Source organism: Aspergillus thermomutatus (genome assembly GCF_002237265.1).
Source record: "Aspergillus thermomutatus strain HMR AF 39 chromosome Unknown NODE_17, whole genome shotgun sequence".
NCBI lineage: Eukaryota > Fungi > Ascomycota > Eurotiomycetes > Eurotiales > Aspergillaceae > Aspergillus > Aspergillus thermomutatus.
Window position 1 is genome coordinate 118,040 of NW_020798065.1, and position 15,665 is coordinate 133,704.

At 50.7% G+C, this 15,665-nt stretch overlaps 4 protein-coding genes across 4 annotated transcripts; 2 read left to right on the forward strand and 2 right to left on the reverse strand.

Moving 5' to 3' along the window:
* Positions 1-1,132: 1,132 nt before the first annotated feature.
* On the forward strand, positions 1,133-3,058 carry CDV56_108661 (putative transporter; the record flags this gene model as incomplete). Its single annotated transcript, XM_026762280.1, has 6 exons — positions 1,133-1,393; positions 1,443-1,771; positions 1,825-2,665; positions 2,722-2,840; positions 2,898-2,981; positions 3,034-3,058. The coding sequence occupies 6 exons, from the start codon at positions 1,133-1,135 to the stop codon at positions 3,056-3,058; spliced, it is 1,659 nt and encodes a 552-aa protein (XP_026617812.1).
* A 5,236-nt stretch (positions 3,059-8,294) lies between these two features.
* CDV56_108809 (putative phosphoinositide-specific phospholipase C) lies at positions 8,295-10,637 on the reverse strand (the record flags this gene model as incomplete). The annotated part of the gene is made up of 4 exons (XM_026762428.1): positions 8,295-8,460; positions 8,558-9,161; positions 9,268-10,093; positions 10,245-10,637. 4 exons carry the CDS (start codon positions 10,635-10,637, stop codon positions 8,295-8,297), a joined length of 1,989 nt encoding a protein of 662 aa, XP_026617813.1.
* Positions 10,638-11,949: 1,312 nt separating this feature from the next.
* On the forward strand, positions 11,950-12,802 carry CDV56_108867 (uncharacterized protein; the record flags this gene model as incomplete). Its single annotated transcript, XM_026762486.1, has 2 exons — positions 11,950-12,001; positions 12,054-12,802. The coding sequence occupies 2 exons, from the start codon at positions 11,950-11,952 to the stop codon at positions 12,800-12,802; spliced, it is 801 nt and encodes a 266-aa protein (XP_026617814.1).
* A 283-nt stretch (positions 12,803-13,085) lies between these two features.
* CDV56_108885 (mitochondrial 54S ribosomal protein mL54) lies at positions 13,086-13,871 on the reverse strand (the record flags this gene model as incomplete). The annotated part of the gene is made up of 1 exon (XM_026762504.1): positions 13,086-13,871. One exon carries the CDS (start codon positions 13,869-13,871, stop codon positions 13,086-13,088), a length of 786 nt encoding a protein of 261 aa, XP_026617815.1.
* Between the last annotated feature and the right edge of the window lie 1,794 nt (positions 13,872-15,665).

The following is a 15,665-nucleotide window of genomic DNA, read 5'->3' on the forward strand; positions in this document are numbered from 1 at the left end:
CCGTACGATCCGGCCATTGTCTTCCTCCACGCGGGGTAGATTAGAGGCCAACGCCTTGAGACGTCCAGGCAGGGTTTGGAACACTGAGGACAGGACAGCATGGCGTGTCACAGCGCTGCTTTAACCCGGATTGGTCATCTGGCCTGCCGATTAGACTTCAGCGTATTCCTTCACGACCGCCTGAGCAATTGTGATGGCGTGGAGTCAATCATTCTGACAACCCTTCAAATCAAGTTGCAATGCCTGATAACGATACAAAGTCCTGCTTGGATCGGTGTTGCTGCCCTGGCCAAGCATGACGTGATTGCGGTGTTGAGTCGCGCAACGCGTATACAACGCCAACTTCACCTGAAAGAGGAAATCTCCCCCTCTTTATTCCAGAGTTGGGAGATTCTGATTGAGATGTTTGGGCCACATCTCGGATTGCTGCTTCCAATGCGATTAGATGCGATTTGGCACTGGCAATACGCCTTGCTCGTCCTGGTGAAATCTCATCAGAACGGGTTTCAAATAAGACCAAAGCTTGCAAAAAGAGTGACTCGTCAAAGGCACAGCGAGCTCCTCTTGGGGGCCGAATCTAGTGATCGTCGGATGAAGTCTAGACGATGGTGACCACAATGGCGATTGGCGTATGATAGCACCATCGTCCATCACTATTGCAGGACAACTCTAACTCGTTCGCCATCAGCCTTATTGGGTACAAGAAATGCCATGAATCAGGTCAATGCGTGGGAGACTCCACAAGAAAGCTCCATATTCGACACTACTCGATATCCCTGCACGTCTTCGACGACATAACTCGTCTTCTATAACGTCAATCTGATTCGCTTTGCGTGATCAGCGCCAGTCCAATACTACCAAGTGCGAATACCGCTCAGCTTGTTTGATCACTGGATTCTCCCTATCTTGGGTATTTTTTTGGTCGTATAGATATGTCTTCATCGGGTATGACACTGCTTGCATCCATGCTGACCTATTCGAAGCCGAAGATTGCGTGATGGAAGATGAATCTTCAGATGCTATCAGGACACGACAAAATGCATGTTTATATTGCCCGTCTCCGTCTGATATGCTACAAAATGTCACATAGGCTGCCCAATCGACCCGAAAAGCTCTGCCTCCGAGTCGCGAAATGGCCCCAGATGAAGTAAAAGGAGCGTCTGCTCCTGAGGGATATGACACCAAGGTGTTCCCAAAAGCCATCGCAGCAGAGGCATCTACCCCTTCATTGTCAAGTGATGAGCCTCGACGGTACAAGGATGCGGGAGATGCTGCATTTGACACATCTGAAGACCCGCGGTATTACAAGCCAATCCCGACCTATGAAGGTATCCATCGTTGGGATCCAGACTTCGAGTGGACTGAGGAAGAGGAGAAAAGACTTATAAGAAAGGTATTCAGAACACAGTTTTGTCTTTACAGAACAATACTGAAATGTGTAGATTGACCTGCGAGTCTGCACATTTGCATGTGTCACGTTCTTCGCGCTCCAGCTGGATCGAGGCAATGTCGTCCAGGCACTGTCAGACAACATGCTGGGTGATCTGGGTCTGAACACAAACGATTACAACACCGGACAAACGATCTTCTACCTCTGCTTTCTTTTCGCGGAGCTGCCCTCGCAGCTCATCTCCAAGGCGCTCGGGCCGGATCGTTGGATCCCCATCCAGATGGTCTGTTGGAGTTTGATCGCTGCTTTCCAGTCTTTTATCAAGAGCAAGAGCGGGTATTTCGCTTGTCGAGCACTTCTCGGGTTATTCGAGGGCGGATTGTAAGTCGAGCTCTGAGCCACTGGTCCCATAGAGTTGATGTTGACCCTCCCAGCATCCCCGACACGATCCTCTTCCTCTCCTTCTGGTACAAGTCCAAGGAACTGCCCATCCGCCTGAGTTACTTCTGGGTCTCCTACGAAGCGACCGCCATCGTGGGCGCATTCCTCGCCTTCGGCTTCCTCCACATCCACGATGGCGACGGCAAAGGCGGCTGGCGCTACCTCTTCGCCTTCGAAGGCCTCATCACAGGCATTGTCGGCATCATCGCCGCATTCTGGATGCCCGCCTCACCCACGCAGACGAAAGGCGGCTTCCGCGGAAAGAACGGCTGGTTCAATGAGCGCGAAGAAAAAATCCTGGTCAACAGGGTCCTCCGCGACGACCCCAGCAAAGGCGGCATGCATAACCGGCAAGCCGTCACGCCCAGGATGCTCTGGCAGGCGCTCTGCGACTACGACATGTGGATCATCTACCTGCTCGGTCTTACGTGGCTGATCCCCAACACGCCGGCGACGAGCTACATCACGCTGCAGCTCAAGTCGCTGGGGTTCAAGACCTTCGAGACGAACCTCCTGACTATACCCGCGTACGCGATCTTCATCGTCAACCTGCTCTTCTGGACTTGGATCTCGGAGCGGTTCAATGTTCGGTTCCTCCTGGGTGTCGTGGCTGAGGTCTGGTGCCTGATTCTGCTGGTTGCGCTTGAGGTGCTGCCCGCTGATGCCAGTGCCTGGGCGCGATGGGTCATTTTAATACTTCTTCTCGGGGCGCCGTATATCCATGCGATTATCGTGGCCATGACCTCGAGGAACGCAGGCACCGTGCGGACGCGGACGGTTGCTAGCGCGCTGTACAACATGATGGTGCAGACCTCGAATATCATTGCCAACAATGTAGGTGTCCGTCTGGTTCAGGAACGAGAGTCTACAGACGTCCTAACAATGCTCAGATCTATCGCGAAAATGATAAACCGTACTACCGGACCGGTAACAAGGTTCTCGTTGCTTTGTCGGTATACAGCTTGGTTCTCTTCGTCGTGGCCCGATTCTACTATGAATGGCGAAACAAGTACGTTTCTTCTCCCCGGGTTTCATTTGATGGTGAGATACTAATTTGTGTCAAAAGACAAAAAGCAGAAAAGTGGAACGCCATGTCTAGCGCGGAAAGGGAAGAGTATCTTTCTGCGAATAAGGACCTGGGGAATAAAAGGTTTGTTAGGTACAAGACATAGACTTCCTGACTTGGGCTGATTATTCGACAGACTCGACTTTAGATTTGTGTACTAGGTGCTGGGAATGAAAAGAGATCCTGCTGGCTTGAAATTGGAAAGTGCTGTGGCTTCTTGATAGACCTTTGATAAAGGAGACGTGAGATAAATCCAGATGAAACCTTCTATGATAGCTGGTAATAGCTCAGATGTACCTCGATATAAGAACCCACGCGCATATTCAGTCTCATGTGATGCCTGATGATGTGGAAATCCAGCAAAGGCTGATCGAAGGTCTTACTCCCCGATAACATATTCGCAGCCATCGTCTCCAATCCACACCTCGTGCAACTTACCAGCGGGCACATCGATTCTTGCACCCACTCCAAACGTCTCTTTCTTGACTTCTCCATTGTGTAATTTGGAGTTGTCATCCGGATATGTGATGGTAAGACTGCCACGGCGGATGAGATGCGTCGTCAAACCCCTATGAGTATGCGGGGGGTAGTAAGCGTTGCTGCTGAGAGAATCAGTAAATGACTCAGAAGGGAATGGCATCCCAGATCTATCTTAGAGGTAAATGCAAAGGTATAAGCTGGTAATACCTTCCATCAGTCCAGGTAAAGACATGTTTGAAGCCCCACTCTCGGACTAGACGTTCATCGTCGCTGCGACTTTTAATGGGATAGTTTTGTGCCATGATCTGTGCTTTCACCCTGGGCAGCAAAGCAATCAGGTACTTGTTGAGAAGGATTTTGGTTTGTTCTCAGCGATTGCACTCTTGAACCTAGTGTAATGCGATGGTGGGGGAATATTGTTGATGACGTCGACGGAGAATGGCCAAGTATATGAAGAAGATCGTAGAATGCTTAGCCGCTTCAACGATGAGTATGCACTCACGCACCCTTGTACCATACCCTTGGCTAATGGGGCGCTTGATTGCAGCTCTTTTATATGCCTGAGTGTCGATTTTATGGTCTCTTCATTTGACCTGTCGTCCTCGACCCGTAGACACTTGTACGGCTGTAGTTTGTCTGCGGCACCAGTACATATCAGTAACATTTCAAACGATATATCTCATCGTCAATTATGGATAATCAAGACTTACTGTTGAATGAGCCTAGACATTAATGGAAACTTTGCCAAACACATCCGTTGCTGTATAGGAGGCTATATACGGAGTACCATAGCATCCTTGGATCGTGCATTAGGATAAGCTAATATTCACATCCAAGCCAAGTATGAGACGGCAAGAAACGACTTGTAGGTCATCTTTGTTTGAAAAGACTGCGAAAGCCAAAGCAAGTGAAGAATGGTTGAAGAAGGAATCAGTAGAAAAGAGTGCCTTAATTTCAAGGCAATGAGCAAGCATACACCAGATGAGGCAAAGGCTGTTGTCTCTTAACCTCTTCTTTCATTCGTGTGAGGTTTCGTTATAAGCATCCATCATTCTATTGTACAAGAAGTCCTTTGTGATCCTCTCTTCATCTCTCACCGTCCAGGATTTTCTCAATATCGTACAATACAGCCCCGTCAAAGCATCTTCCAGGTCCCTTGGTCGGCCCTATATAGGCCCAAGCCTGGAAATTGTGTCTCCTGCGTTTCCGGCGTTTGCCTCAGATACCTGCCATCCAGCATTTTCCGTGGGACAAACAGCCAGAAGGTCGAGACTCGGTGGAAAATCTTCTATAATTTGTTTTTGAAGATAGGGATATCCTCCTTTCCCCAGAGAGTTTCTGAATTTCCTGGAGCTTCGTTGAAAAAGTCACCAGAGGATGATCTAACAAGGTGTTAGTTTTAGTGGATTCGTTTCATCCTTTCACAATGAGTTATGCTCTCACCAAGGTCGATCAACATGGTGTGCCACAGACATGACAGTCCTTTCCTGGTATTACCCAAGTCTCTTTTCCCTGTCCCTGGCAAGATGGACAGCGAACACCAGGCATCTGACCAAGTGACGAGAATCAGCAATGTGCAAATAAGGAATTATGACTCGCTGCTCAATTCTTACCGGCATTGTGACTATGATTTGATCAGGTCTCTGCTAAAAAAGTGTGTGGTGACTCTCAAGAGATGTGTGGTCTCGAAATCTTTGATTCCTGGGAATGGGTTGAAAGTTCTTCGACTTTAAAGCTTCAATCTTCAAACAAACTTTCCCCTGGACCTGGATAGAAAGCTCTTGTGGTTGAATGACCGGACCTGAAAAACTAGGCCGATCTTCTTTATATAGCCTGGCGAGTAGGTGACCGGCCCGACGACCCTCGCTAAGAGGCTGAGGATTCGAAATCTCCATCGGGAGATCTTCAGTCTGGATTGGACCGATTCACACTAGACAAGTTGAATTCAATGCATCCAAAGAGAAGAATGTGAATCCTCGCAAAGACGCAAACACCACATCTTGTCGAAAATCAAGCTTATGCACTGGAAAGCTCGGATGATCCCGTCTATGACAAGCGTCGTGCATTCAGCTAATCAAGCATGATTGTTTGTTAGCGTCCAGCTTTACATTCTACATGCGAGATACGTATGCAGACTTTCCAAAAATGATTTGGAGTCAACCAAACCTCTGGATGCGCTAAAAGAATCGAGGAAAAGCATAATGATACCCATGCAATGGGTCACAAGCCGTTTCCTGCAGTTGACAGAGAACTGTCCTTTTGGAAGCCGTTTATGCAACAGAGAGTCTGCATTATCTATCCAGAATACTCCATCCATACTTCACCGGGACATTGCACATTGTAAGCAAAACTGTTTATTATGTGACTGGTTGCAAATGACGTTGCTAAGAGCAATCAATCCAAAATAGGGATTCAATGGAGAATCGGGGCCCCCATTGTCCCGACTCTTGGAACTCTCGGCAAATACCTAGTCTATATGGGTCATGCTCGATTTTACTGGGCCATGCGAATTGTCATCCTCAAGCCCCTTGGCGGCGACCGGCTCTTGGATAGCACATCAGGTATGCAATTTGTGTTCGATTATACATCGCACATTCGTTGCCCTCTGTCTATCAATATCTTTCATCAATCCTATCCAATGGGTTACTGCTACATGTAACAATCTCAAGTTCTCAAGATGGATACTGCGGATCTACAGGGGTAAGTGGTAAGTGCTGGAATGTGGCAGCTGGGCATGTTCATTTGTGATCAATGTGACTCGGAATTTGATCAATGAAATCCTTCTACCATTAAGCGTCTTGTTCGCCAACAGCCAGATCCACTGGTCCACCGACTTGAGAGACTAGCTGATGATGTCGGCCAAAGCTACTCCTTAGCAAATCAACTGACAGCTGGCCCCATCTATCTAGTTGCGACTGCGTGCCTTACATGGGTAGTGCACGTTAATGATCCCGTTGCTGCGCCCGGTGACTCCTGTCATCACCCAGATGGTGGGCATCCATCCCTATGCGAGGGGCTCTAAGAATTGAAGCAACCATTTGATCAATAGACCAGCACAGCGGCTGCTCGAGATCAAGACCAGGAAATAATGAATGATCGATTCTGACGTGGGAAATGTGTCTGCATGCGACAGTGTTGATCAACCGTCAGTCGACCGATTGGAGACCCTGAAAGGCCCCTGTACGCCTCCATCTATCACTCTCTGAGTTTCAGGATTCTGCGAGTAAGAGTGCAAGAGACTTGTTCTCTCTGGCTGCGAACCCTCGATACGTAGGTACCCCTTTTCTGGGACCAATACTTACTCAGGACGAGCCATCCACAGGCTGCGGTAGCCAGCATTGAGTTTGCCGGCCAATTCACTAAAACCATTTAGACTGGTCATTAGCGTTGATACTGAATCTTATCAAGGTCTGGGGATTTATCGATCACTTTTTGCTGTGTGATGCCCCACATCTGCAGTTGATCAGTCGAATCCAACTTCCTCTCAGCTTAGCTGTGAGTCCTGTGAGCTGTTCTGTTTAATCCTCAACGCTGTGTGACTGTGGAGGGTTGCTTTCTTTGAAAACTTGAAATCGCCGGTTTGTCTCCAACTGCGCATATGAAGTCGTTTGGGAGATTGAAATGATCTCTGCATTTTTTTTCCCCCTCCCTTCTGTGTGACTAATATACCACTCTTGGCTGTCTTTGCATGCAGGAAGTTGTTCTGATGCAAGAACCCCGGCAACAACACTACAAGTCTATGACTGTTTGAGAGCGTGGCTCTAAGAGACTTCTTCCCCTAGTCCTTACTCCTTAGTCCCTCCGCAAGTTCCTAGCGCGCTCATCCAGTCAAGTATCCATCGCACACACGTAACGAGTCAACGACATTCCTACTCGTTGACAGGTCACTTTTCCGCCTCCCGCCAGATTAAAGATAGCAGCAATCAATATCCTTTGTGTGACACTCCTAGCGAGCTCCCCCTCCATTTCCTTGCCCCCACCTTTCTTGAGAGGGGTTTAGGCAACGGACAGTCTCGCCGGTTAAGGTGAATGGCCTGTTCAGAAGGTATTGGAAGAGAGATATCTCCAAATCTCACGACACCGCCAGTCTATCACGGTGCAATAAAACCTTTCCAGCCCCTGAGACTATGACGGATCATTCAGGCATGATCAAGACTCAAGAGCCACAACTCTCCGGGCAGTTTACTTCGCCAATCATTACTATGTTTAGCACGGAGAAATCCACATGCTCTCCCACTAGTGACTCTACAAGACATTTAAGGAGTTTGTTTGTCAACCTGCTCTGCTGGCTCACAGATTCAACTGGGACAAACACTCTCGAATTCGTAGCTGTCAAATTCGAAAATGAATCAGTGTCATCAGTGATGAGGCGTCACCCTCTCGTGAAAGAAAAAAAAAAAAAAAGTAAAGAAGATAGATAAAGAGTCGAGATACATGCAGTCAATGCAGCTGATCGTCAATGAATGCCAGAATGGTCGATCATGTCATATGCACCCGAGCTGATTGCACATGCATGAGCATGAGCATTCCGACTGGGTTATCCAAAGTGTTCGTACTCCAGACAAACAACTTGCATTTCTTTTTCTCTGTCTCTCGCTTGACTTTCTGGATAAAGCATCGAACAAGGTAGAACCCTGCATGAAGCTTGTGTGACAGGTGCCGAGGACGGAGGACCCCATACGTGCGCATGTGCAATGGCGGGCCGGCCGCCGAGAAACTCGAATGGGACTAAATTGAGGGCTTTGCACTCATCTCTCTAAAACTATGACTAAACTTGTCCCAAGTCCCAAGTCCCAAGTCCCGACTCCAAACGAAGGCTACCGAGTCGATCGATTGCATATGGATATCCATCGCTACCACTCAAGACTCATAGTCTATTGATCCTGTGGATATAAAGCCAATCGGCGCTTTGGCGACTCAGGAGAGAACCTTGGTAATCCGGACCAACAGGACCGCACCGGCTTCTGCCCCAGAGCAATCATGAAGATGGATCAGTCGGTAGCCCTGCTGCAGCCGGCTGAGTTTGATACATGCCCAAGCGGCCAGGGAGTCTCGTCCGAGCTCGTCATCCTTGACTTTGAATCTGTGGTGTAGCGGTGTTAGTTCCCTAATGATTTGTAGACGGGGTATGGTCTTAGTTGATACGAGAGGGGATAGACGAAGATCTACTCCGTACGTACCTGACAAAGGTCAATTCCTCAATAACGCCCGACAAAGTCGGGAACTGGATCATCTGCGCGCCGAAGTCCGGATGCGTGCCTGTGGCGCTCTTGATGCGGCGCTTGTAGCTCGTCTTCTCCGAGTCGGTGGTGTTGTCGCCTCCCGGTGGAGAGCCGTTCTCCTCGTCTGGCGATTCCACGTGCAGGTAGCAGCTCACGTAGGGACGGAACCCGGACTCCTTGGTATCCCCCGGGGGCAAGGGGAGATTCTGGCCGGCGAGGACCTCGATGGAGAGATCGAGGTGTTGGCGCTTCACGGGGGTGGAGGCGGGGTCGGAGCCGCGGTAGCCCTGGGGCTTGAGGACCCAGCCGGGCTCGCCGGTGAACATGCCCCGGTTGAGCATCATGCCCTTGTCGAGGTTTTGCCAGTTCAGGGCGACGATCTGGGCGCCGCAGCGCCAGAAGAAGGTCGGGTCCGGGTTGGACGAGTTGACGCGCAGGCCGTAGGGGTAGACCCGCATGAAGAAGCGGCGGTTGTGCTCGAGGAGGGCGTCGCGGTCTTTGGCGTAGGCCTCCCGCGCGGCGTTCTCGGATAGGGAGAACACGTGTCCGGGTACTTTGGCCTCTGGATTCCTCGGGTCAGTACTCAGTATGGAGTACACGCGAGGGGAATGATACGGTAGTAGCCGACGTTGCATGCGGGTGTCTGTTGGTGCAAGGGGTGAGCTTACCTGGCTGGGTGAAGTGGTGGAAGGAGAAACCCTTGGTAAAAATCGCTAGCCTGCTTAGGGAGTGCAGGACCTTGGACGGTTTCTCGGGTGGTGAAGGTTGACCGTCCGCTGGATGTCCGTTCTGGTCGAGCGATGGAGGTGTGTCGAGCGGGTCGGTGTGGTCGTTCTTTTGCGCTTCCCCTTGGCCCTCGCCTGTCGCGGGGACCCATTTGACCTTGATGAGGATCTTGCGTTTCAAGGTCTCCAGAGGAGGCGGGGCGTGAGTAGCTTCAAGTTCAGGGGTCACTTCGATCAACATTCCTTTCCATGCCTCCTCCATAATTTCCACCATCGTCGCCTGCTGCTCGAGGCATGTGTGCACCTCCAAACTGACAATGACGGGCAGGTCACTTGCAACGAATGCACTGTCGCGAATCGCATAGCAGACATTGCGGAACGTGGTTCCTTTCGTCAGCGTGTGACCATGAAGCACCCGGGGCTCCGGACGGCGTAGGAATTTCGTTGTAGAGTCTAGAGTAGCAGCGGCGGCAGCGGTAGCAGTCGATGCAGGTTGATCACGAGCGCCGTCATGTGGCGATGATTTGCGTCCCAACAGGCTTCCCAATTTGGACGAGATGCCCTTGCGCCGCGATGTTGTCTTGGCTGGCCGTGTGCTACCAGCCGCCTTTGATACGTCCTGCTTCTTACGGTGAATGGTCTTTTCTCCTTCATCAGAGCTCGACTCGCTACTACTGCTGCTACTGCTGGTGTCACCAGAGACGCTGTCAGTGTCCGCATCCCCGTCCCAAACGTCGATTTCAACACATCTACAACCACTCAAGAGGGCCTATAGAATGTCAGAGGAGCTGAGAGACCAATGTTCAGGCAGATCCGAGTGAGGGGGGAAGTATTCAACAATGCATATCACACCAGTGTCGCATGGAGAAACTTTCCCTCAAGGGCCGATAATTCAACAAGGAATGGGGGGTGAGACATACGTTGGTATATGCGGCCGCTGCAGCATCACTGTACAGCTGATTCCCCGTCAAATAGGTGTTGTGACTGGATGAGATGTAATAATCTGTTATCGGTGCCGACAAATCCTGACCTTTGGACGGACGCAATGCATCAGACGCCGGGCTGGCCATATACGCACGGAATGCTGCCAAGGACGCGAGGGGATTTGCGGCCTCGAGGCCACCGGCAATCTCTTCGTGTTGCACATCCTTGACAAAATCGGCGGTCGCCGCGGCAGTCAAGGATGCATAGATCTTGTCCAGATAGGAGGACAAAGGGCCGGACAGGACTTGGTTTGGTCCTGAGCGAGCGGCTTTTGCTGACTCGAGAGAAATGCTACCAGCACGACCAGTGAGCTCGTTCAGCGTCTCCATCCTCGTGGATGTTCTTATTGGACTTGACGAAGCAGCTCCGTGAAATCAGGCCAAGTGTGTGGATTTGACCGCTGCTGACCTTGCGTTGCCGGGATGATTGCCTGGTGATCAATGCGCGCTGGATGGTAATGTGATACAGCAGCTGAAAAGGACAGTCCGCAGACAGTTCGAGTCGGCTACAGCGAGTTCAGGACGCAGGGGATGCTCTTCGAAGGAGGGTAGCAATAATCGCAAAGAAGCAAAAGTTCGAATTCCCAACGTCGAAAAAGAAAGACGGGAAGATGGCGCTGAGTTGGCCCGTTTCGTTTCGACGTTGTCTGATGCTCCACTCGGCGTGACTTGTCTGTGTGGTTTAATGCACCGCAGCCACAGTACGATTGACTGGATGGACCATGTCTGTCCATTATGATGATGAGCAACTTTCAGGCCTTGAAATAGTCTTGGAAAAGATACAAAGTGAGATGGTGAGTTGCAGATACCGACCGAGAATGTGTTGATGTTTATCGACGACGCGGGGTAATATTGCAGAGACCGATAAGCGTCGACGATCACTACGGCTTGTTTCTTTCTCCTAGTTGAATCTTGATTGAGTCTTCTATCTAAGGACGATCAGATGTTGGACTACTTGTCATCCATACCATGCCTTTGCTAGCATCCACAATATGAAGCTGTCATATGATCATCCGTGTCCAGTCGAAGTGGGGAGCAGCGGTGAGCGCAAGAGAGCTCTCTGTTTCTCTGTCGTGCGCCAGTGGAGATTAATCAGTGATTATGACAGAGAATATACACTCCCGAGGACACTGTTGAGGACACTGTTGACGCTTGAACGTATCTGAGGTTGCAGTATACCATCAGCAGCCCTGAGATTCGACGTGCACACTCTTCTTCCACCGTCAACAGCGCCCGCTGATGAAGAGATTCTTAGTGCAGCATCAGGCAATAATCCTTTTGCATTTTGAGAATGGCTAAAAGAATGAGCATCTAAAGAATTGTCTAATATCTGGACACGGAGAAGTATGCTACATTAGTAGTCTCAAAAACCTCAATTCCACCCACGGTAGCGTTGCCTATCGACCGTATTCTTGGAGACTGACCTTGTCATTCGCGTGGTTAACCAAAACATAAGCACTGGAAACTACACTGTACCTTGGGTACCGTTATTCTAACTACCAAGGATAAGAGACCCGACTGCTGATAAATCACTTGCCCCGCTTTTGCTGTCTCCAACGGTCCTGGAACTACGACGAAGCATCTCAAGCTCGCAAATAACTTCTTCCAGCAAAGTGAAGGTAAGGTCGATCGCATTATAGCAATGGCAAGTGATGCACCAGTCCATCTCTTCGACATCACGTCGACCCTGCCTGGTACGAACTGTTTCTCCCTCTCTTGTCCACCCCTTCTAACCCAATCTACCAGGTTCCTCAAAATCATGGTCCCCCAACACCCTCAAGACCCGAATGGTCCTGAACTACAAGCGTATTCCCTACACTCAGAGCTGGGTCTCCTACCCTGACATCGCGTCTCTCCTGTCCTCCCTCGCCGTACCCGCCAGCCCAGGACGAACCCCTTACACCCTCCCCGCAATCTGCCACAAGCGCACCGTCAAGTCCAACCCCACCGGCACCCTCATGGACTCCTTCGCCATCGCCTGCCACCTCGACCAGCACTATCCCACCCCGTCGCTCTTCCCCTCCGGCGACGCAAGCTACGCCCTCACAATCGCAGTCAGCAAGCTCACCGGCAACGTGGCCGCGAAGGCGCGCCCGCTCATCATCCCCAACGTCGCCAAGTTCCTCGATCCCAAGGGCAGAGAGTACTTCATCAAGACCCGGTCCGCGTCGTTCGGCATGCCGCTTTCCGAGGTGCGGCCTAAGGATCCCCAGCGGCTGAAGGAGGCTACGGATGAGATCAAGAAGGAGATGGAGGTGCTGGCGCAGATGCTCCGGGGCAGGTTGGGGAAGAAGGGGCCCTTCTTCGAAGGGGATAGGGCTGGGTATGCGGATTTCATCGTGGTTTCGTTCCTGGCGTGGTGTGAGAGGGCCGATAATGAGCTGTGGCGGGCGCTGCTGCATGTCGGTGAAGGGGAGATGAAGGCCTTGTGGGAGGCCTGTTTGCCGTGGGTTGAGGGACAGGGCGAGGAGAAGGACTGGCCGATTGCCCAGTAGAGGATGGTCTCGAGCTTTATAACTGTATATAGCGGAGCAAGCATATTGATCGACAGCCGGGGTCGATATTGATATACCCATGAGCGTTCAGGAGCAGAATCTAGTGCAAAGCTTGCAAGAGCCCTAACACGGGATGGAAAACAATGAGATAAAATACACTAGACCGTTGCCAGACACTCTATACCATCAGCAGCAACGCAATCGTACACAGGTAGATAGCTTCTCAAAACACCATGCCATGAAATAAACCGACTTGCCCTCGGCAACCCAGCCTCGAAACCAATCACAGACCACGCAGGAAGTTCGCCTCTCGGATAGCCTTCCTCCGAGCATCTCTCGCGCTCTTTGTGATCTCCGTCCGTTTCTCAATGCTCTCAGCCGCCAACGCGACAAGGTCTTCAGACGCCCCCTCGAGATTATACTGCGCAGGTGTGATATCGGTAGCGTGATGGTGGACCGGAATCTGAGGGGGAAGCGTCGCAGCACGAGCAGCCATTTTCTTCTCGTAGCGTTTGCGCTGCTTCTTGTTCAGAGCTGGGGGGACAGCATTAGCACGAACCTCACCACAAACCAAAGCAAAGAAAAAGAACATACTGCTCGGATCCACCCCGCCCTCCTTCTTCGCCTTCGAACTATCATCCAACAACTCCCACAACCAATCGGGATACTCCGAGTCCTCCAAGGCAAAAACATCCGGTTTGTTCTTGAAGTAGTTGAGACCGTTCAGCTTCGTGCCCGCAGGCGCAATGCTAGGCGTCCGCTCGGCGGCCGGCTTCACGGGCTTCTCGGGGTTGACGTCCACGTGGACGCCTTCGGGAGTACTCAGAGGCTGCGACACGCCCGGTGTAGCGGACGAGATGGCCGAGGGGATCGTGATGTCGCCGCCGACGGGCTGCCGGGGGACGGGCGGAGGAGGTGTGGCCGATACTGTGGGTGTGCCGTCACTGTAGTTCCGGAATTGGCTGCGCTGGATGGGAAGCTGGCGTGCACATGATGATGCTGACCATGAAACTGTGGGTTGCGGTTGGAGCTGGGAGAGGATGCTGGTCCGGCAGCGGCGGCAGATCATCTTGCTTCGGTCTTTCGATACTTGGGAGGAGACGGTACAAATAGTCCGTTGTCACGGCCTAGTGAGATGCCGTGTATTTAAATAATGCTCCTATCGGGGACCTGGATGTGTATATGAAGCCAATATCTGAAATCTGCGGAATGAATTTGATGCCAAGCCGGAGGTGGTAGTCACGTGATGAGGTGCATAGATGAGCCATTAGTACTCCGAACTGATTCTGGTGGTATCTGGCTTCGCAGAGAGCCAGCACCCAGATATTGTTAAGCAATAAACTGTGGTGCTTAAAAGGCTGCACAACTATGTCTCCCTATTCATTTCAAGAACTAAATAATAAGCAACTTCAACTTCTGAAAATACATGGCACATGTGTACTGTTACACTGTATGAAATTCCAATAGTTTTATGCTCAGTCAACTTGATCGTTCTCCGTTTGCTGGCGTGCGCAGTCTAGGTATTGACTATTGAGCATCCATTATTCTTCCAGAGCGTGCCCTGACAATACTGGCAACAATGTATCAAAGTCTCCTGAAGGCTGTCCAAATGTTTGGATCTCCTTGTTGTATCTCAGAGGATTCAAGCGAATCAGAGCATAGAGTAGCGTTTTGTACACTGGAAGCTGGTGTCCGTCTGCCTCTTCTCTGTCAGAAGCCCCTTGGCGTCGAGGGCATCGGATACTGCTGCAAAGAGATGAACACTGGATAATTGAGAGTTGACTTTCGTAAACGACAATTTATTCTCAAGCTTATCTTCAGCCTGGCGGAAGCCTTGAACAATCTTTGCCTTTGCTTCCGTCCTGTAGGCCCATGCGTTTGGTTGGCTCCTTCCTAACCAACCCCCCATTCATCGCGAAACAAAGACATTTCACTTCATGACTCTCGTATGGAAGACGCTGCACGTTTGGAGTGCCGTATCATTGAGTCAGAGTTCGGCAATACAAATGTATCACCTTGCTCGAATACATCTGACCATCGATCCCTACCTCTCAGGATGCACAATAATTGATGGTTTCAGCTTGCACTGTGATCTCCGCACTTGGATAGCAATCACTAGAGCAACCTCATACCAGATCGATGAGAATCTCTCCTGAGAGTCTTTCATGCTACTGGCGGCACGTTCCAATGTGGAGGCCTAATGTGTCCAGTTGCACGGCGAATGGTTGAGAGCCCACTCGATAGAGCTCCCCGCAGCAACCAACCCGCAGGGCAAAGGTCATAGATCTTTGCATCCTTTGAGGCTTCCACTAAGGGTCCAGAACCATGTCGGCTCGCCTCGCATGGCCATTCCAGAATTACTGGCGCCAAGACCAAGTTTCGCTGACCTCTGAGCAAGTGAAGACTATGTCCACCAGGTTTGACTCGCTGATGTCTGAGCGATGGCTTGCCTGAGGCAAGTGACACTGGCGAAGCCACCTTCGTTATCGCCAGCCTCCATTTCTGATTTGCTCGTATCGCGGCTTTGCTCCTATGTTCAGCTTTGATATCCACACATTGCCGAATGTGGCTTTGGAGTGAGTCCTGGCTGAGTGGTCGTGTTTCACGAAGCCTTCAACATTTCAAAGGGCAAACAATCTCGTCTTCTGGACCTTGAATATAATAACTCTGATCTTGGACAGATAAAAGTCCGGCCAACCTTGACTCCTTGAGAATGATTGTTGCGCGAGGTCATGAAAGCATGACTAAGCGCTGATCACTTGATCCCCTGACGTTGACCCCTCCCCTTGACCCTTGAGCACAACCATGATAGGCGAGCAAGTATGCTTGATCAGTTCCAAGACTTCTTCCATCAGCTTTCATC